This window comes from Canis lupus, chromosome 28 (assembly GCF_003254725.2).
Source record: "Canis lupus dingo isolate Sandy chromosome 28, ASM325472v2, whole genome shotgun sequence".
Lineage (NCBI taxonomy): Eukaryota > Metazoa > Chordata > Mammalia > Carnivora > Canidae > Canis > Canis lupus.
The window spans coordinates 4,267,825-4,290,382 of NC_064270.1; the positions used below are offsets into that span (position 1 = coordinate 4,267,825).

Genomic DNA, 22,558 nt, shown 5'->3' on the forward strand with positions numbered 1-22,558 from the left:
GTATTTAATTCTTTTAAATGGTACTTAAATTTAAGAAGAGGAGAATGATGGCAAAAGGAATGGTAGAAAGAAAGATGGTGACTCGGGAGCTAAACTTTCAATGACTGAAGAATCATAATGACAACAAGAAGTAAGTAGGTGTCACCCAAAAATTCACGAATAACAAACTAACAACTTTGATTTGTTCCCAATCTCCATATTTTTAGGAAGGAATCTATCCACTCTATAATCTACACAGATAAGTAAGATCTGCATTTCTTAATATGGGCCCCTCTCAGAACATAGTGACCAGTGACTGACTGCCAGCCATGGCAAAATCATACCTGAGTATCTGGGTCTGATTTTCCCTTGTGCACGTCCCCTGTTTCCAGGTCTTCAAAGTCACCATAGAGCTCTTCTGGGAAAAGAACACCCAAATGTCTTCTATGAATAGGGCTTGCATATGACACTGCAGCACCACCAGGTTCACTGTGTACTCTGAAGCCCAAATTTCGTTTTTATCCCTCTTATTACTACACACCCTAGGAGAATCCTGTACTTACACTGGCTTCTTTTTCTTGTTAAACTGTCAGTATTTCATCACCTTTTTGGATGAAGCACATGGACTCAACCCATATTTCCTTACTTTTCTTTGATATCCCACTTAGCCAAGAGCTATTTTTCTAATATAGGTAGTAAACACTTCATAGCAGAGATGCACAGAGATACATGCATGGCCCTAGAGGGGAGTCCCCGAGATCAACAGTAACATGAAAAAAAAACAAAAAGAAACCACACACACACACACACACACAAAAGAAAAACAAAACATGAAAAAACCATGGCTTGATTAACAGCACATAGGGCAAAGAGTCTCAGTAGTAGGAGCAACACTAAACGATGTATGGCATACCTAGGAAAAATCTTAGATTAAATAAATTACAGTAATTAGAGTAAGAATCATACCCAAAACAATGCTGAACCACATGAAGAACTCATTAATTCCATGTTTTTAAAGCTCTAAGTTTAGCTATGGGTTCTATCCTTAAAAGAAAAAGACACTAAAACTCCTTTGGGAAGCAATGTTTAGATAAAACATTTTCATATAAGAAAGAACCAAAGAACCAAAGAAAATAAAATAGATGGGAAGATTCTGGTTGTAAAAAAAAAAAAAAAGGATAAAATACTTAGGAATAAACCTAACAAGAAATGTGCTGGAGCTTTATTTTAAAAACTTAAAAAACTTTAATATGCTACCAAACACATGGAATAGACATGAGCTAACACTGTCAAGTGCTTTACAGACAAGGCACTGCTCTAAATATTTTAATTGCCATTAACTACATTCTTCAACATGACCCAATGAAGTAGGTATTGTTAACATTATCTACTGAACAAACAAAGATTTGCATATATTGGAAAAAGACGACTCAATATCAGAAAGATGTCAATTCTCCCTTTGTCACAGTTCTAATAAAAAATACCATCAAGAAAAGACAACCTACTGAATGGGAGAAGATATTTGCAAATGACATATTCAATAAAGGGTTAGAATCATATATATATATACATATGATTCTATATAGCTATATATATACATATACATACATACATATACATATATACATATACATACATATACATACATACATATACATATATATACATATACATACATACCACAAGTAATTCAATTAAAAATGGGCAGAAGACATAGACATTTCTCCACTGGCCAAGAGACACATGAAAAGATGTTCAACATCACTCATCATCAGGGAAATGCAAATCAAACCCACAATGAGCTCTAACTCACACCTGTCAGAATGGCTAAAATAAAAAACACAGAAAACAAGTGTTGGCAAGGACATGGAAAAAAAGGAACTCTTGTGCACTGTTGGTAGGAATGCAAACTGGTGCAGGGAGACAGTATAGAGGTTCCTCAAAAAGTTAAAAATAGAACTACCATATGATCCAGTAATTGCACTACTGGGTATTTATCCAAAAAATATGCAAATACTAATTTGAAAGGATATATGCATCCCTATGTTTATTGTAGCATTATTTACAATAGTCAAATTATGGAAGTAGGCCAAGCATCCATCGATAGATGAATGTATAAAGAAGATGTGGTGTATACACACACACAAACACACACACACATATATAATAATGGATTTTATTCAGCCATCCAAGAATGAAATCTTGCCATTTGCAATAATATGAATGGATCTAGAGAGTACAATGCTAAGCAAAATTCGTTAGAGAAAGACAAACACCATATGATTTCATTCATATGTAGAATATAAGTAACAAACAAGCAAGGGGGAAAAAAAAGAGACAAACCAAAAATCTCTCTTAACTATAGAGAACAAATCAATGGTTACCAGAGGAGAGGTGGTCGGGAGATGAGTGAAATAGGGGGATTAAGAGTACACTTAATGTCATGTCATGATGAGCACTGAGTAATATACATAACTGTTGAATCATTATATTGTACACCTGAAACTAATATAACAATGTATGTTAACCACACTAAAACTAAAATTAAAAAAAAAAATACCATCACGGATTTCTGTCTGGAAAAGATAGTATAGACTTATTTCCTCCGTTCCTCCCATCTAAGTATAACCAACTCCAAAAATAACCCAAAAGTCCAAGGAAAACCAAAGAACTCTGAAAGGTATAAAGAAAAAAGGGCTGGTGAGGGGCCCCAGGACAGGAAGAATGACATAATGGCCAGTGGCTCACTATACCACAACCCACAGAAAGGCAATTCAGAGCCACTATTTCCCAATCTCCAAGCTAGCAACAGAAGGTAGACCAGGTAGACTCAATCTTCTCCCAAATCAAACTCCAATCTTAGCAGCAACACCAGGTAAACCAGGCAGCACTGGCAAGGGGGGTTCTTTCAAAGCCCCACTGACAATAAGTGATGAGGGGAAGTTTGCCTTCTCCAAAGATCCTGAATCTCCTTTCCTCCACCAAGATATACCAGGTGGTGAAAGGTTATTGGCAAAGGGAGATTGTGCCAGGCATGAGGCTCTCCTCCTCATGTGTGCCCAGGCAGGACCAGCAAAGATCCCCCCACAACAAGCAAACTAGCCCCACAGGCCAAGACAACCTTCCCCTACCTAGCCACAACAGGGGGCCCAGATTACAGAAGCTTCTCTGTCTCCTCAGGTGGCATCTGCAGACTAGTGGCATCAGATAAACTAAGCAGATCAAAAGAGTACCATAAAGGCTCTAAAATTAAATTATCATTGGAACCATAGCCCATAAAGTAGACCAGGACCTGTACACTAAACCTAAACAAGATGACTGCATGCTAAAATAAAAAGATTACATAGGATCCACTGTCTCCTAACTTATTCAATATGTGTAGGATACAATAGAAAACCACCTGTCATACCCCAAATTGATAAAATTTTAACTGAAATGTGAAAAGACAACTGACACCAACAATAAAATGAATCAAATTTTGAAACTAACTGACTTATATCTTACGGCAGCTATTACAAAAATACTTCATCAAGTAACTACAAATCCTTTGGCAATAACCAAAAAACTGAAAATCTCAGCAAAGAAACTGAAGAACCAAAATAAAAATTACAGAACTGAAAAATAACAATAGATTTTAAAAGCTTGCTAGATGCGCTCAATAGTAAGAGTGGAGATGACAGAGGACAGAATCAGAGAATTTGAGGCCACATCAAGAAAATTCGTCCAGTATGAACAACACAGAGAAAAATAGCCAAAAATCAAATGAGCAGAGCCTCGTGCACCTGGGGCACGAGAAACAAGAGATCCACAATTTATATGATTTTACATGGGATACATGAATTGAAAGAAATAATGACTGAAGCTTCCCAAATTTGGTAAATGACATATACTTAACAGATTCAAGAAGCTGAGCAAATTTCAAAAAGAATAAACCCAATGAAATCTACACCAATCAAACTTCTGAAAACTGAAAACAAAGATAAAAATCTTGAGAGCAGCCAGAAAGAAAGAACAGACTCACACCAATTCAAAATGACAGTGTATTTCTCTTCTGAAATCAGAGGTCAGAAGAAGTGGTACAACATTTTTCACATGCTGAAGAAAAGAACTGTCAGCTATGAATTCTATATCCAGTGAAACTATCCTTCAGAAAGGAAGAGTTGGAAATAAAGACATTCTCAGATGGAGAACAACTACAGGAATCTGTCACTAGCATACCTACCCTTTAAAAATGGCTGAAGTGGGGTACCTGGGTGGCTCAGTTAAGTGTCTGACTTTGGCTCAGGTCATGATCTCAGGGTGCTGGGATCGAGCCCTGCATTGGGCTCCTTGCTCAGTGAGGAGCCTGCTTCTCCCTTTCCCTCTGTCCCCCACTTCTGCTCACTCTCGCTCCCTCTCTCTCTCTCAAATAAATAAAATATTTTTTTTAAAATGGCTAAATAGGGCAGCCCCGGTGGCTCAGCGGTTTAGCGCCGCCTTCAGCCTGGGGTGTGATCCTGGAGACCTGGGATCCAGTCCCATGTCAGGACTGCATAGAGCCTGCTTCTCCCTCTGCCTGTGTCTCTGCCTCTTTCTCTCTCTGTGCCTCTCATGAATAAATAAATAAAATCTTGAAAAAAAAAGAAAATAAATAAAAATTAAAAAAAATAAAAATGGCTAAATAAAGTTCTTAAGCAGTGAGTAAATGATAAAGAAATCTGGGACCATTGGGAAAAAAGAAAACACAGACAAAAGACCAGAAATACGGATACATACAATAAAATAGCCTTCTTCTTATGACTTTTTAAAGTCATATTTGATTATTGAAAAAAATTATAATAAAAAAAGAAAGAAAAAATTATAGCACTACCTAATACTGAAGCCAATAATATTTAAAAGTGTGAAAGAAAAAATAAAAGTGTGAAAGATAAAGAGACTGAAATGGAAGAAAAGTTTCCATGTGTTACTCAAAATAATAAAATGTTGGCACCAGCAGGCTATTACATTACAATAAGCAGCCACTATAAAAACTAGACAGAGACACTCAAAAACACTGTAAATATGTCATGAGAGAAGAAAGAAAATGAAAACAGAGGAAAAACAGAAGCACTAGAATCAGAGTAAACAAACAAAATAGTAAAATATCAGACTTACACAATTGCATATCAGTAAGTACCTTAAGTGTAAATGGCATAATATACCAATCAAAATACGGATTGACAGAGAGGGTAGAAGCACATAACCTACTATATATGCTGTTTACAAGAAACTCCCCTTAGAATTAACAACTCACAAACAAGTTAAAAGCAAAAGAAAAAAGAAATATACACTGTACAACTCATCTTTTAAAAAAGCAAGAATAGCTAAATTATTCAATCATAAAATAAACTTTAGAGCAAAGAAGATTATCAGAGCCAAAGAAGGACTTAACTGGAAGACCTAAAATTTCATGGGCTGCCTTGACATTTTAGAGCTTCACAGGGTTCCAAAGGTCTACCTGTGAGTATGCCTGCCAGATATGTTCCCGCCCTATGGGAAAGGCTCCCCATCCTGATAGTTTTTTTCAGTTGGACCACCTGCACCCCACCTATCCCTCTCTGATTTCACTTCACCTCTCTGCCAGCCCATGAATTTATTCAAACACATTGATCACATCCTGTCAAGGGAACTAATGGTCATCCTATGCTCCTTTAGGTACAAAGCCTATCTCCCAAAGACCGTGCTTGTTCAATCTCTTCATGGCATGCAGTGTTCTCTTCCCTCAAGCTGTGAGTGTGTGTGACTAATAAATTGCTGTCAACCGTTTATCTGTGCAGTGTCAGATGTTGTGTGTTCATCCATATCCATAACCTTAGGCCTGGAATCTCTCCTTCACCAATGGATAAATAGGAGGGGACAATAATATGTAACAACAAAAGGACAATCCACCAGGAACACATAACAATCCTAAATGTGTGTGCACTAAACAGAGCCTCAAATATAAGAAGCAAAAACTGACAGAGCTTGAAAGAGAAAGAGAAGTCCAAAATAATACATGGTGACTTCATATCCTCCTCTTGGCAACTGATAAAATTAGTCAGAAAATCAGCAAAGATAAAAAAGATTTGAACAATATAGCCAACTCAACAGAATCTAAAGACATATGGAACATGATAACCAACAGCAGAATACAAAATCTTTAAAGCAGCCACAGAACATCTATCAAGACAAGGCACAGTCTGGGCAATAAAGTGAATCTAAACATGAAATCATGAGTTGTTCTTACAATATACTAGAATTAAACTGAAAATCAGTAACAGACAAGAAAATTTCTAAACATTTTGTAGTCAACACACTAAATGCACGAGTCAAAGAGAATTCTCAAAGGAAATATAAAAATGCATAGAACTGAATGAAAATGAAAATACGACAAACATTTGGGGGAAAAGGCTAAGCAGTACAGAGAAAGCAATTTACAGCACTAAATGCGCACATTAGAAATAAGAAAAGGTCTCAAACCAATAATCTAAGAAAACTGAAAAGTACAAAATAACCATAAAGAAGCAAAGAACAGAAATAATAAAAAGCCTGGAACACAGAAATTAATAAAACCAAAAGCTGATTATCTGAAAAAAAATCAAAATTAATAAACTTCACTGACAAAGATAAAAAGGAGGACGGGATCCCTGGGTGGCGCAGTGGTTTAGTGCCTGTCTTTGGCCCAGGGCGCGATCCTGGAGACTCGGGATCGAATCCCACGTCGGGCTCCTGGTGCATGGAGCCTGCTTCTCCCTCTGCCTGTGTCTCTGCCTCTCTCTCTCTCTCTCTGTGACTATCATAAATAAATAAAAATTAAAAAAAAAAAAAAGGAGGACACAACCCACCAGTACCAAAAATGAAATGGGATTACCACAATAGATCCTGCAGCCAGTGAAAGGTTATTAAACAAATATTCTGAGTATTAGATTCAGAATACCCAAGCTAGCTTCTTGGAGAAGGCACTTAGTGAAATTTCCACCTCGCCAAACACCTTTGAAATTCCTTGAAAAACTTAAGATAGTAAAATTTAGCCAAGATGGAATAAAAAACTAAATTATTTAAATTATTCAATAACCATTAAATAAATAAAATTTGTCATTCTAAGCTCCCCCAAAAGAAATCTCCAGGCCCTACCATTTCACTGGAGATTATACCAAACATTTTAAAAATTAACATTCCAATTCTACACAATCTCTTCCAGAAAACAGAAAAATTGGGAATACTTTGCAATCATTTTATGAAGCAAGTATTACTCTGATACCAAAACTAAATGAAGACAGTACCAAAAAAACCCTCAAAAAACAAAAGCCAACAATGCTATCGACCAATATGTCTCATAAAATTAGATGTGAAATTCCATAATAGAATACTATCAAATAAAGTTCAACAATATGTAAAATGAATCATATATCATGACCAAGTGGGATTTATTCCAGGTATGCAAAGCTGTTTCAAAGTTCAAAAATTAATCAATGTAATCCTCTGTATCAAAAGGGTAAAGAATAAAATTCATATGATCATATCAACTGACAGTGAAAGGCATTTTACAAAATTCATCACCCATTTATTATTTAAAAAAAAAAGAAAGAAAAGAAAAAACACCTCTCAACATTCTAGGAATAGAGGAATAGAGCCCATAAAAGAGCATCCACAGAAAAATCAAAGTAACATCATACATAACAGTGAAAAATACTGGGAACAGGGAAGATTCCCTCTTAGCACCAATCCTAGTCAATATATAAGAAAAAAAAATAAACATATTTAATATACATATAAAAATAATTATCATTGCACTGCTGGGTATTTACCCCAAAAATATAAAAACACTAACTCAAAGGAATACATGCATCCCCATGTTTATGGCAGCATCTACAATAGAAGCAGCCCAAGTGTCCATTGATAGATAAATGGGTAAAGATGTGTGTGTGTGGGTGTGCGTATAGAATATATATTATAATATAATAAATTATAAATAAATTATTATATTATATTATCATATATTATAATATATATTCTATTACACACACACTACAATATTATTCAGACATCAAAAAGAATGTAATCTTGCCATTTGCAACAACATGGATGGATCTAGAGAGTATAATGCTAAGCAAAATAAGTCAGAGAAAGATGAATATCATGAATATCATATGATCCCACTTCTATGTGGAATTTAAGGAACTAAATAAATGAGCAAAAAAGAGAAACCAAGAAACAGACTCTTAGTTGTAGAGAACAAACTAATGGTTATCAGAGAGGCGGTAGGTGAGGAGACGGGGATTAAAGAGTACACTTAACATGATGAAAAAAATAAATAAATAAAATGATTATAAATAAATAAAAATAAAAGGCACATAGGTTGCAAAGAAACAAGTAACACTGTTCCTATTTGCAGATAACACAACTGTCTATATAAAAAATCCCAAGGTTTCTACAACAAAGAAATTCCCCTCCCAACTAATAAGTGAGGTCAGCAGAATAAAAGATGACACATAAAAATCAAAATTAAATATTTTTGAAGTGCTTGGGTGGGTCGATCCGTCAAAGACATGTTTGCCTTTGACTCAGGTCATGATCCCCGCATCCTGGGATAGAGTCCTGCATCTGGTTCCCTGCTCAGCAGGGAGCCTGCTTCTTCCTCTCTCACTCTCCCTGCTTGTGCACTTTCTCACATTATCATATAAATTTTTTTTAAATCTTTAAAAAAAATGAAATACGTTAGTATAAACTTATCAAAATATATTTGCCATTTAGGATGCTGAAAATTATAAAATACTAATGAAGGAAATTAAAGACAAATAAATGCTCCTGGATTCAAATGCTCAAAATCGTTAAAATTCTCCTCAAATTGGTCTCTAGGTTTAATGCAATTCATATTAAAATCCCAGCAGTTTTTTTGTAGACACAGACAAGCTTATTCTAACATTTATATGCAGTCACAGGCCCTAGGATAAACCAATCTTGAAAAAGAATAAAGTGAGAAGAATCACTCTACCCAGTATTAATGTTTACTATGTAACCACAGTAACCAAGATAGTGTGGTATGGGTGCAGGGACTGACACATGAAATCAATGGAACACAAAGAACCCAGAAATAAATCCACACAAAGATGCTCAACTAATTTTTGACAAAGGTGTAAAAGTAAGTAAACGGAACAAAAAATGCTCGAGGAATACACACCTAGGCAAAAATATAACTCTTAACCTATACCTTACAGCTTATAAAGAAAATAAAATAGGGGCGCCTGGTTGGCACAGTTAACCAGCCAATTCATGGTTTCGGCTGAGGTAATGATCTTATGGGCTGTGAGAGCCTCACGTCAGACTCCATACTCAGCAGGGAATCTACTTTAAGAGTCTCTCCTTCGGTCCCTACTCACATGCAGGTGCATTCCATCTCTCTCTAAAATAAATTAATAAATTAGAAAAAGGAAATCAAAATAGATTGCTGCCATAAACAGAAAATAAGAGTATAAAATTCTTAACACAGGAGAAAATCATCAGGATCTAGGAATAGAAAATAATTCCTAGACTTGATATGATCCCTAAAAATGATAAAATGATAAACTGGACCTCATCAAAACTAAAAGCTTTTGCTGTATGAAAGGTACTATTAAGAAAATGGAAAAACAAGCTACATACTAAGAAAATATCTACAAACTACATCTCCAATAATGGAATAAAATATATACAGAATTCCCAGTATTCAACATTTAAAAAAAGAATCCAATAAGAAAAAGGGCAAAAGACACCAAAAACATTTTATAAAAGAATACACTGCAAATAATAAAATGTGGCAAATAAATGATAAAACGTTCACCGTCATTAGCTATCAGGGAAATATAAAATGAAACCGCAGTGAAATACCACTATTAGATTGTCTAAATAAATAATAGTAAGGATGCCAATATTGGCAAGGATGTGAAAAACTAGATCATTAATATATTGCTGGTGGAAATATAAAATGGCCAATTACTTTGGCAGTTTCCTATGAAGCTAAATATGCAATTACCATACAACCCAGCAATTGTACTCTTAGGCATTTACCCGAGAAAAATAGGAAATTCATATTTATATAAAAACCTGTACGGAGGGAGGAGGGGCAAGATGGTGGAACAGTAGGGTCCCCAAATCACCTGTCCCCACCAAATTACCAAGATAACCTTCAAATTATCCTGAAAATCTACGAATTCGGCCTGAGATTTAAAGAGAGAATAGCTGGAATGCTACAGTGAGAAGAGTTCGCGCTTCTATCAAGGTAGAAAGACGGGGGAAAAAAGAAATAAACAAAAGGCATCCAAGGAGGAGGGGCCCAGCGAGGAGCCGGGCTGAGGCCAGGGCGAGTGTCCCCAGGACAGGAAAGCCCCGTCCCAGAGAAGCAGGGGCTGCACCAACCTTCCCGGGCGGAAAGGGGCCCGCAGGGGGGTGGAGCAGAACCCCATGAGGGCAGATGCCCTCGGGCTCCCTGGGACACTAACAGACACCTGCGCCCCGGGAGAGTGCGCCGAGCTCCCTAAGGGCTGCAGCGCGCACGGCGGGACCCGGAGCAGCTCGGAGGGGCTCGGGGGCGGCTCCGCGGAGGGGGCTGCAGGGCGGGAGCAGCTCGGGGGGCTCGGGGGCGGCTCCGCGGAGGGGGCTGCAGGCGGGAGCAGCTCGGAGGGGCTCGAGCAGAAAAAGAGGCTCCGTGCGGAGGGGGCTGCGCGGCTCCGGGAGCAGCTCGGGGGGGCTCGGGCGGTGGCTCTACGGAGAGGGGGGCGCTGTGCGGCCGGGGAGAAACTCGGAGGGGCTCGGGCAGAGGAAGAGGCTCCGTGCGGAGGGGGCTGCGCGGCTCCGGGAGCAGCTCAGAGAGGCTCGGACGGCGGCTCCGCGGAGAGGCGGCTGCGCGGCCGGGAGCGCGAATCCAACAGCACAGGCCCGGAGCACAGGGCGCCGGGACATAGCCCAGGATCCGGCGTCCCCCCGGGACAGGCAGAGGCCGGGAGGGCCCAGGAACGCAAGGATGCTCCTGCCCCAAGCTGAGCAGATCAGCGGCCCCGCCCCTGAGCCTCCAGGCCCTGCAGACCGAGAGCTCTGGAGTTACTGCGGGGGCTGACTCCAGGGCTCCAGAGCTGGCCGCCGCCACTGGGGTTGTTCCTCCTGGGGCCTCACGGGGTAAACAACCCCCGCTGAGCCCTGCACCAGGCAGGGGCTGAGCAGCTCCCCCAAGTGCTAACACCTGAAAATCACAACAGGCCCCTCCCCCAGAAGACCAACTATACATACGGACAACTTCGAGAGGGAAGTCAAGGGACTTAAAGTATACTGAATCAGAAGATACTCCCCTGGTTTTTTTTTTTTTTTTTTCTGTTTTTTGTTTTGTTTTGTTTTGTTTTGTTTGCTTTTTGATTTGTTTGCTTTCCCCACCCCCTTTTTTCCCTTTCTTTTTCTTCTTTTTTCTTCTTTTCCTTTTTTCTTTTTCTCTTTTCTTTCCTTCTTTCTCTCCTCTCTTTTTCTCCTTTTTCCAATACAACTTGTTTTTGGCCACTCTGCACTGAGCAAAATGACTAGAAGGAAAACCTCACCTCAAAAGAAAGAATCAGGAACAGTCCTCTCTCCCACAGAGTTACAAAATCTGGATTACAATTCAATGTCAGAAAGCCAATACAGAAGCACTATTATACAGCTACTGGTGGCTCTAGAAAAAAGCATAAAGGACTCAAGAGACTTCATGACTGCATTATTTAGATCCAATCAGGCAGAAATTAAAAATCAATTGAATGAGATGCAATCCAAACTAGAAGTCCTAACGACAAGGGTTAACGAGGTGGAAGAACAAGTGAGTGACATAGAAGACAAGTTGATGGCAAAGAGGGAAACTGAGGAAAATTTAATGGGGGTTCCCGAGGGCGCCAAAAGGGACAGAGAGGCAGAATATGTATTTGAACAAATCATGGCTGAAAACTTTCCTAATCTGGGAAGGGAAACAGGCATTCAGATCCAGGAAATAGAGAGATGGGGGGGGGGGGGGGGTATCAATAAAAACCGTTAAAAAAATCAATGAAGACCATTCAACACCTCGACATTTAATAGTTAAGCTTGCAAATTCCAAAAATAAAGAAAAGATCCTTAAAGCAGCAAGAGACAAGAAATCCCTGACTTTTATGGGGAGGAGTATTAGGGTAACAGCAGACCTCTCCACAGAGACCTGGCAGGCCAGAAAAGGGCTGGCAGGATATACTCAGGGTCCTAAATGAGAAAAACATGCAACCAAGAATACTTTATCCAGCAAGGCTCTCATTCAAAATGGAAGGAGAGATAAAGAGCTTCCAAGACAGGCAGGAACTGAAAGAATAGGTGACCTCCAAACCAGCTCTGCAAGAAATTTTAAGGGGGACTCTTAAAATTCCCCTTTAAGAAGAAGTTCAGTGGAACAATCCACAAAAACAAGGACTGAATAGATATCATGGTGACACTAAACTCCTATCTCTCAATAGTAACTCTGAACGTGAACGGGCTTAAAGACCCTATCAAAAGGCGCAGGGTGTCAGACTGGATAAAAAAGCAGGACCCATCTATTTGCTGTCTACAAGAGACTCATTTTAGACAGAAGGACACCTACAGCCTGAAAATAAAAGGTTGGAGAACCATTTACCATTCGAATGGTCCACAAAAGAAAGCAGGGGTAGCCATCCTTATATCAGATAAATCAGATAAAAATTTACCCCGAAGACTGTAGTGAGAGAGGAAGAGGGACACTATATCATACTTAAAGGATCTAACAAGAGGACTTAACAATCCTCAATATATATGCCCCGAATGTGGGAGCTGCCAAATATATCAATCAATTAATAACCAAAGTGAAGAAATACTTAGATAATAATACACTTATACTCAGTGACTTCAATCTAGCTCTTTCTATACTTGATAGGTCTTCTAAGCACAACATCTCCAAAGAAACGAGAGCTTTAAATGATACACTGGACCAGATGGATTTCACAGATATCTACAGAACTTTACATCCAAACTCAACTGAATACACATTCTTCTCAAGTGCACATGGAACTTTCTCCAGAATACACCATATACTGGGTCACAAATCATGTCTGAGCCGATACCAAAAGATTGGGATCATCCCCAGCATATTCTCAGACCATAATGCCTTGAAATTAGAACTAAATCACAACAAGAAGTTTGGAAGGACCTCAAACACGTGGAGGTGAAGGACCATCCTGCTAAAAGATGAAAGGGTCAACCAGGAAATTAAGGAAGAATTAAAAAGATTCATGGAAACTAATGAGAATGAAGATACAACCTTCAAAATCTTTGGGATGCAGCAAAAGCAGTCCTGAGGGGAAATACATCGCAATACAAGCATCCATTCAAAAACTGGAAAGAACTCAAATACAAAAGCTCACCTTACACATAAAGGAGCTAGAGAAAAAACAGCAAATAGATCCTACACACAGCAGAAGAAGAGAGTTAATAAAGATTCGAGCAGAACTCAACGAAATCGAGACCAGAAGAACTGTGGAACAGATCAACAGAACCAGGAGTTGGTTCTTTGAAAGAATTAATAAGATAGATAAACCATTAGCCAGCCTTATTAAAAAGAAGAGAGAGAAGACTCAAATTAATAAAATCATGAATGAGAAAGGAGAGATCACTACTAACACCAAGGAAATACAAACAATCTTAAAAACATATTATGAACAGCTATACGCCAATAAATTAGGCAATCTAGAAGAAATGGACGCATTCCTGGAAAGCCACAAACTACCAAAACTGGAACAGGAAGAAATAGAAAAACTGAACAGGCCAATAACCCGGGAGGAAATTGAAGCAATCATCAAAAACCTCCCAAGACACAAAAGTCCAGGGCCAGATGGCTTCCCAGGCGAATTCTATCAAACAATTAAAGAAGAAACCATACCTATTCTACTAAAGCTGTTTGGAAAGATAGAAAGAGATGGAGTACTTCCAAATTCGTTCTATGAGGCCAGCATCACCTTAATTCCAAAACCAGACAAAGACCCAACCAAAAAGGAGAATTACAGACCAATATCCCTGATGAACATGGATGCAAAAATTCTCAACAAGATACTAGCCAATAGGATCCAACAGTATATTAAGAAAATTATTCACCATGACCAAGTAGGATTTATCCCCGGGACACAGGCTGGTTCAACACTCGTAAAACAATCAATGTGATTCATCATATCAGCAAGAGAAAAACCAAGAACCATATGATCCTCTCATTAGATGCAGAGAAAGCATTTGACAAAATACAGCATCCATTCCTGATCAAAACTCTTCAGAGTGTAGGGATAGAGGGAACATTCCTCAACATCTTAAAAGCCATCTACGAGAAGCCCACAGCAAATATCATTCTCAATGGGGAAGCACTGGGAGCCTTTCCCCCAAGATCAGGAACAAGACAGGGATGTCCACTCTCACCACTGCTATTCAACATAGTACTGGAAGTCCTAGCCTCAGCAATCAGACAACAAAAAGACATTAAAGGCATTCAAATTGGCAAAGAAGAAGTCAAACTCTCCCTCTTCACCGATGACATGATACTCTACATAGAAAACCCAAAAGCCTCCACCCCAAGATTGCTAGAACTCATACAGCAATTTGGCAGCGTGGCAGGATACAAAATCAATGCCCAGAAATCAGTGGCATTTCTATACACTAACAATGAGACTGAAGAAAGAGAAATTAAGGATTCAATCCCATTTACAATTGCACCCAAAAGCATAAGATACCTAGGAATAAACCTAACCAAAGAGGTAAAGGATCTATACCCTAAAAACTATAGAACACTTCTGAAAGAAATCGAGGAAGACACAAAGAGATGGAAAAATATTCCATGCTCATGGATTGGCAGAATTAATATTGTGAAAATGTCAATGTTACCCAGGGCAATTTACACGTTTAATGCAATCCCTATCAAAATACCATGGACTTTTTTCAGAGTTAGAACAAATTATTTTAAGATCTGTGTGGAATCAGAAAAGACCCCGAATAGCCAGGGGAATTTTAAAAAAGAAAACCATATCTGGGGGCATCACAATGTCAGATTTCAGGTTGTACTACAAAGCTGTGGTCATCAAGTCAGTGTGGTACTGGCACAAAAACAGACACATAGATCAATGGAACAGAATAGAGAACCCAGAAGTGGACCCTGAACTTTATGGTCAAGTAATATTCAATAAAGGAGGAAAGACTATCCATTGGAAGAAAGACCATCTCTTCAATAAATGGTGCTGGGAAAATTGGACATCCACATGCGGAATGAAACTAGACTACTCTCTTTCACCAGACACAAAGATAAATTCAAAATGGATGAAAGAGCTAAATGTGAGACAAGATTCCATCAAAATCCTAGAGGAAAACACAGGCAACACCCTTTTTGAACTCGGCCACAGTAACTTCTTGCAAGATACATCCACGAAGGCAAAAGAAACAAAAGCAAAAATGAACTATTGGGACTTCATCAAGATAAGAAGCTTTTGCACAGCCAAGGATACAGTCAACAAAACTCAAAGACAACCTACAGAATGGGAGAAGATATTTGCAAATGACGTATCAGATAAAGGGCTAGTTTCCAAGATCTATAAAGAACTTATTAAACTCAACACCAAAGAAACAAACAATCCAATCATGAAACGGGCAAAAGACATGAAGAGAAATCTCACAGAGGAAGACATAGACATGGCCAACATGCACATGAGAAAATGCTCCGCATCACTTGCCATCAGGGAAATACAAATCAAAACCACAATGAGATACCACCTCACACCAGTGAGAATGGGGAACATTAACAAGACAGGAAACCACAAATGTTGGAGAGGATGGGGAGAAAGGGAACCCTCTTACACTGTTGGTGGGAATGTGAACTGGTGCAGCCACTCTGGAAAACTGTGTGGAGGTTCCTCAAAGAGTTAAAAATAGACCTGCCCTACTACCCAGCAATTGCACTGTTGGGGATTTACCCCAAAGATACAGATGCAATGAAACGCCGGAACACCTGCACCCCAATGTTTATAGCAGCAATGGCCACAATAGCCACTCTGTGGAAGGAGCCTCGGTGTCCATTGAAAGATGAATGGATAAGGAAGATGTGGTTTATGTATACAATGGAATATTACTCAGCCATTAGAAACGACAAATACCCACCATTTGCTTCAACGTAGATGGAACTGGAGGGTATTATGCTGAGTGAAGTCAATCGGAGAAGGACAAACATTATATGTTCTCATTCATTTGGGGAATATAAATAATAGTGAAAGGGAATATAAGGGAAGGGAGAAGAAATGTGTGGGAAATATCAGAAAGGGTGACAGACCATAAAGACTCCTAACTCTTGGGAAACGAACTAGGGATGATGGAAGGGGAGGAGGGCGGGGGGTGGGGGTGAATGGGTGACGGGCACTGAAGGGGGCACTTGACGGAATGAGCACTGGGTGTTATTCTGTATGTTGGTAAATTGAACACCAATAAAAAATAAATTAAAAAAAGAAAAAAAACCTGTACACAGGGGATCCCTGGGTGGCTCAGCAGTTGGGTGCCTGCCTTCGGCCCAGGGCATGATCCTGGAGTCCCAGGATTGAGTCCCACATCGGGCTCCCTGCATAGAGCCTGCTTCTCCCTCTGCCTGTGTCTCTGCCTGTCTGTCTGTCTGTCTGTGTTTCTCATGAATAAATAAATAAAATCTTAAAAAAAAAAAAAACCTGTACATAAATGTTCATAGTAATTCAATTCTCAACAGCTAAGAACTGGAAACAACCCAGATATACTTTAGTGGGTGAATGGTTAAACTGCTATATCCATACCAGGGAATGCTACTCTGCAATAAAAAGGAATCAACTACAGTCGTATGCAACAACTTGGATGAACCTCTCTAGGGAATTAAGATGAATAGAAAAAAAAAATCAATCATAAAAAGTTACATACAATATGATGTTTATTTAACACTCTTAAAAATTATAAAATTAGGGAAATGAAAAACAGGCAAGTGGTTGACAGGTGGGAACCTGGAGATGGGTGATAGCAAGGAGCTAATAAATGTGTTTATAAAAGAGCAATACAAGGTATCCTACTATGGTGATGAAAATGTTCTTTTATCATAATTGTTTATAGACACATAAACCTATACATGTGATAAAATAGCATAGAACTAAACACATATAGACAAAACACATGAGCACAAGTAAAACTGGGAAAATTATAGAGTAGTGGATGGTATCAACATTAACATTTAGGTTGTGGTCTTGTACTATATATGACATAGTACAAGATATAAGAGATCTCTCCATGTTAGTTCTTAGACATGCATGTCAATTTAATTCAGTCTACAATTATCTCAAAACAAGAAGTTTATTAGATAAAAAAAAAAAACACCAATTTTTCTTCTAGAAATAGAAAAGATTCTGAAGTTCAGAGGGAAAAATAAGCAAAATCAGGACAAAACAAGGATGTCTATTTGGACTTCTAATCAATGTTGCACTGGAAGTTTAAGCCTGTGTCAAGACAAGAAAAATAATAAGTCATCCAGATAGGAAAGAAAAAAGTGAAACTGTATTTATTTATTTATTTTTTAGTAAAACGGTCTTTATTTTTTATTTTATTTTTTTTGTAAAATGGTCTTTAATCACAGATTATATGTCTTTGTAGAAAAATTTTGTGAAATATACAAAAAAAGAAGCTATATATAACTAATGAGTGATTTGGCAAGGCTGCAGGATAGATCAATATCCAAAAATCATGCTTCTATGTATTTATAACAAATGCCAACTGAAATTAAAATATCATTTAAATATTAATTATAATAATATTGCATACTTAGGGATACATTTGTCAAGAGATAAGAACTCTATCCTGAAAACATTGCTGAGATAAATTAAAAACCAAAATAAATGGAGAGACTTACTATGTTCACAAGTCAGAAAATTCAATATTGCTAAAATGTCAATTTCCCCAAAATTTTTTTTACAAATTCCATGAAATCCTAATCAAAACTGCAGGGAGCTTTTGTTGGTAGCAATTGGCAAGCTGATTTTAAAATGTATCTGAAAGTGCAAGGGACCCAAAACAGTCAAAACAATTTTGGAAAAAGAATAAAGTTTGAAGACATAAACTACCCTATTTTAAGATTAATTATAAAGTGATAATTAATCAAGACAGTCAAATATTGATATAAAAATAAACAAATACAGGGGCGCCTAGGTGGCTCAGTTGGTTAAGCATCCAACCTCTTGATTTCTGCTCAGGTCATGATCTTCCACTCATGATCCTGGCATCTAGCCCTGTGTCAGACTCCATGCTCAGTGTGGAGTCTGCTTGGGATTCTCCACCCCCCCCCAACCCTCTGCCCACTTGCACGTGCACTCTCTCTCTCTCTAAAATAAATGAAATCTTTAAAATAAATAAATATATGAATGAAACAGAATGGAGTCCAGAAATACTCGCCCATATATAGTTAACAAATGAAAGGCAATTTAGTGTGGGTAAAGAATAGTCTTTTAACAAATAATACTGGAAAAAGTGGATATCCAGAAGCAAGAAAAAGGAAAAGAAACCTTGATCCATATCTAATACCACATAAAAAATTAACTCAAAATGGATCACATACTTAAACATAGACCTAAAACCTAAGAGTCACAGAAGAAAATATCTGAGAAAATCTTCATGACCTTAAGTGGGGCAAAGATTTTTCAGATACATTATCAAAAGCACAATCCATTAAAAAAAAGTTGGCCTTCATCAAAATTAAAAACCTGTGCTCTGCAAAAGACACTGCTAAAAATATGAAAAGACAAACCACATACTGGGCAAAAATAATTAAAAGTACAAGTGATAAAGGACTTAAATAAATTAAATAGATTAAAATATTGGACAAGAGATTTGAACACTTCACCAAAGAGATGGAAAATAAGCACACAAAAATGCTCAGCATCATTAATCATTAGGAAAATACACATTAAAACCATGAGATATTATTTTACACCCAAAGATCAAAACTGAAAAGAATGACTGACCATATCGAGTATTGGCAAGGATGTGGAATAACTGGAAATCTCAAAAAGTGCTAATGGCAATACAAAATGGTACAACCACTTAGGAAAACAATTTGGGGGGCACCTAGGTGGCTCAGTCAGTTAAGCATCTGCTTTCAGCTCAGGTCATGATCCCAGGGTCCTTGGATGGAGCCCCACATCAGGCTCCCTGCTCAGCAGGGGTCTACTTCTCCCTCTCCCTCTATGCTCTCTCTCTCAAGTAAATAAATAAATATCTTAAAAAAAAAAAAAAGAAAAAGGAAAACATTTTGGCTATTTCTTTAAAAATTATAGGGATCCCTGGGTGGCGCAGCGGTTTAGCGCCTGCCTTTGGCCCAGGGCGCGTTCCTGGAGACCCAGGATCGAATCCCACATCGGGCTCCTGGTGCATGGAGCCTGCTTCTCCCTCTACCTATGTCTCTGCCTCTCTCTCTCTCTCTCTCTGTGTGACTATCAAAAATAAATAAAAATTTAAAAAAAAAAATAAAAAAAATAAAAAATAAATAAAATAAAATAAAAATTATACATCTACCATATGATCCATTTAGCCCACTCTGAGGTATGGACTCAAGAGAAATGGAGGCAGTTATCACACAAAAACTCATACAAGAATGTACACAGGAGACTTATTTGCAATAGCCAAATTCCAGAAATAACCTAAATGTCACCAACAGGTGAAGAGATAAACTGCAGTGCAACATACAATGGAATACTACTAATAAAAGAAATCAACTATTCAGCAATAAAAAGGAACGAAAATGCAACAAGATGGAGTATTTCAAAATAATTATGCTGATAGAAGTTAAAGAATATCCCATTAGAAAAATGAGCAAAGAACACAAAGAATTCAGCAAAGAAATGCCAGAGCCAATATATCATAAGTATTCTCTTACTAGTAATCAAAAGAATGTCAGTCATAAATACAAGAAGAAACAATTTTCACTTATCAAATTGCCAAAAAAATTTTTATGGGTAGTATTCAATATTGAATGAAAGCGGTAAAATGTGAGTACAATGCTTATGGGCACATAAATAAGCACAATTTTCTGAAAAACCTTTTGGCAGTTGTGGTCCATAAAAATGACTCAACAATTCTAACTTTTATGAATCTAACTTAGAAAATAAAAAAATGTGATCTAAGAGTTTTTTAAAGGTGGTCCAATGCAGTTATTTATAATATGGACAAAGTTATTTATAACATGGACATTGTTTAAATGAGAAACTGAATTAACTTAGGATATGATAGAGTTAAATCATAAACATTAAACCTCTGAAAAAAAATTTAATGATGCAATTTATATAAGGCAGGATTATAACTAGAAATTTTAAAAATTTGTAAATGACTGAAAGGAAATAACCTCAAAAAATTAACAAAGTTTTTTTTAACAGATGGTGAAGGTTATGGTATGACATGAACTTTTTATTCTAGATGTTCTACAATGTGTGACACCTTCATTATTAAAAGAAAAATGTTATTTGAGTATATCTTTCATGCACACAAAAATTCATTTTTAACACATGATAAAGTTTATGGAAAGCCTCCCATTTTTCTTTAAGGTCTCTATCTAATAAGTCAGTTAACTAAGGGAAGAAAATAAGATCATCATAAAAAGAAGAACCAGAATATTACCCATAAACTCTTCCATCAGCATTCCCCAAAGCACTTCACATTTGTGTATTATTTCTAACTTTTAAAGATACGGAATAAAATCTAGAGAAGACAGTCTTTTCTGAAGAACATGGCCCTTTACTTACCATCTTCTGCTAAAATCTTGGCTGCATCTTTATCTTCTTCCCACTTCCCAGTCACGAAGCAATCTCTGATACTGTTCATAACCTTACACAGAAAAGTCAGCACTTAGTTGATATACTCCAATCACTCAATAAAACAATTGCTATTAAAACCGTAGTAGGTGGGGTGCCTGGGTGGCTCAGTGGTTGAGCATCTGTCTTCAGCTCAGGTTGTGATCCCAGGGTCCTGGGATGGAGCCCTGCATCAGGCTCCCCACAGGGAGCCTGCTTCTCCCTCTGTCCATGTCTCTGTCTCTCTGTCTCATGAATAAATAAATAAAATCTTAAAAAAAAAAAATAGTCGGTGACAACTTGCCTTTAAATACTTTTCAAGAGGGCAGCCTGGGTGGCTCAGAGGTTTAGCACCTCCTTCGGCCCAGGGCGTGATCCTGAAGACCCTGGATCAAATCCTACGCCAGGCTCCCTGTATGGAGCCTGCTTCTCCCTCTGCCTGTGTCTCTGCCCACTTCTCTCTCTTTCTGTCTCTCATGAATGAATGAATGAATGAATGAATGAATAAACAAATAAATAAATAAATAAGATAGATAAATCAATCTTTAAAAAAAAAACTTTTTAAGACACATTTTTTTGGAAATTCTCATTCCAAGTAGACAAGTGAAATAACTTTATCTTTGATATAGATGGTATAACCATAAAGGTAAAGACTTAAATGTCCTAACATTAAGCAGTGGATGAAGAGGTACTATTAGCTCATTGACCTCTCATAAGTAAACAGATACTCACTAATACAACTGATTTTCAAAGTTTATTAGTGTTCCTGAGGCAATGCAGACAGTATTTAGAAAGTTGGTCTTACCATTTGTTAATCCAGACTTATTGTGGCTATTTGAAAATTTAATTATTTGACCAATGATAATATTCTGACAAAGACTAAATGTCCTGGTAACAACAGGGCAGAAAGTACTGATGAGGTTCCCAGTCTCAGACCTGCTAGATCATCTAGTATATACATGTAGTGGATGTTGGGTGCCCTGCTTAAATATAAAGTAAAACTTTATATACAACTCTGTTTCAGAATCTCTTTCCTTGGGGAAACTGACCTCAGACAGCACATGTCATTCAATGCCAAGACTTCAAAAGTACACTTAGAGAAATCTTCAGATAGGTCATCTCAATCACATTTTGGTCATGAATCATATTTTTCTCACTCTCAAAGAAAAGCTTTGAGACTAGCATTACCATGGATGCAAAAGCAAATCTGTTCATTTACTCATTCCTATCATCACTCACTAAATATTTACCGAACATCTGCTCTATACCAAGAAGGTTTGTAGGTACTGAAGGATGGCAAACTGTTAAAAAAAAAAAAAAAGAAATCCTTACTTTCATGAAGATTCACAATTGATTTCAGGAAACCAAAGACCAAAAAAACTAAAAAATAGACCCTCTGTAATAAAAACAATAAACAAACCAAGAATAGAAGGGAACTTCCTCTATCTGGTAAAGAGCACCCATAAAAAACCCACAGCTAGCATTATACTAAGTGGTTAAAACTGAGAACTTTCCCCCTAAGATCAGGAGTAAGACAAGGCTGTCTCTTCTCACTACTTCTATTCAACACCATATTAGACATTCTAGCTAAGACAGTTAGGCAAGAAATAGAAATAAAGGTATCTATTTTTTTTAAGTTTTTATTCATTCATTCATGAGAGACAGAGGGAAAGGCAGAGACAAAGGCAAGAAGCATGCTTCCCACAGGGAACCTGATGTGGGACTTGATCCCAGGATCCCAA

The 22,558-nt window shown here is 37.7% G+C and overlaps 1 protein-coding gene across 4 annotated transcripts in view; it reads right to left on the reverse strand.

Annotated features, from left to right (window-relative positions):
* BMS1 (BMS1 ribosome biogenesis factor) overlaps positions 1-22,558 on the reverse strand; it is a 57,189-nt gene that overhangs the window by 13,871 nt on the left and 20,760 nt on the right. For 3 of the 4 annotated variants that reach the window (XM_025466470.3, XM_025466469.3, XM_035708046.2), the window contains exons 13-14: positions 20,769-20,850; positions 324-397 (exon numbers count right to left, since the gene is read on the reverse strand). In XM_025466470.3, coding sequence (XP_025322255.1) covers positions 324-397; positions 20,769-20,850 — 156 coding nt within the window. The remainder of the gene's footprint in view (positions 1-323; positions 398-20,768; positions 20,851-22,558) is intronic. The other variant, XM_025466471.3, reaches the window with a different exon arrangement.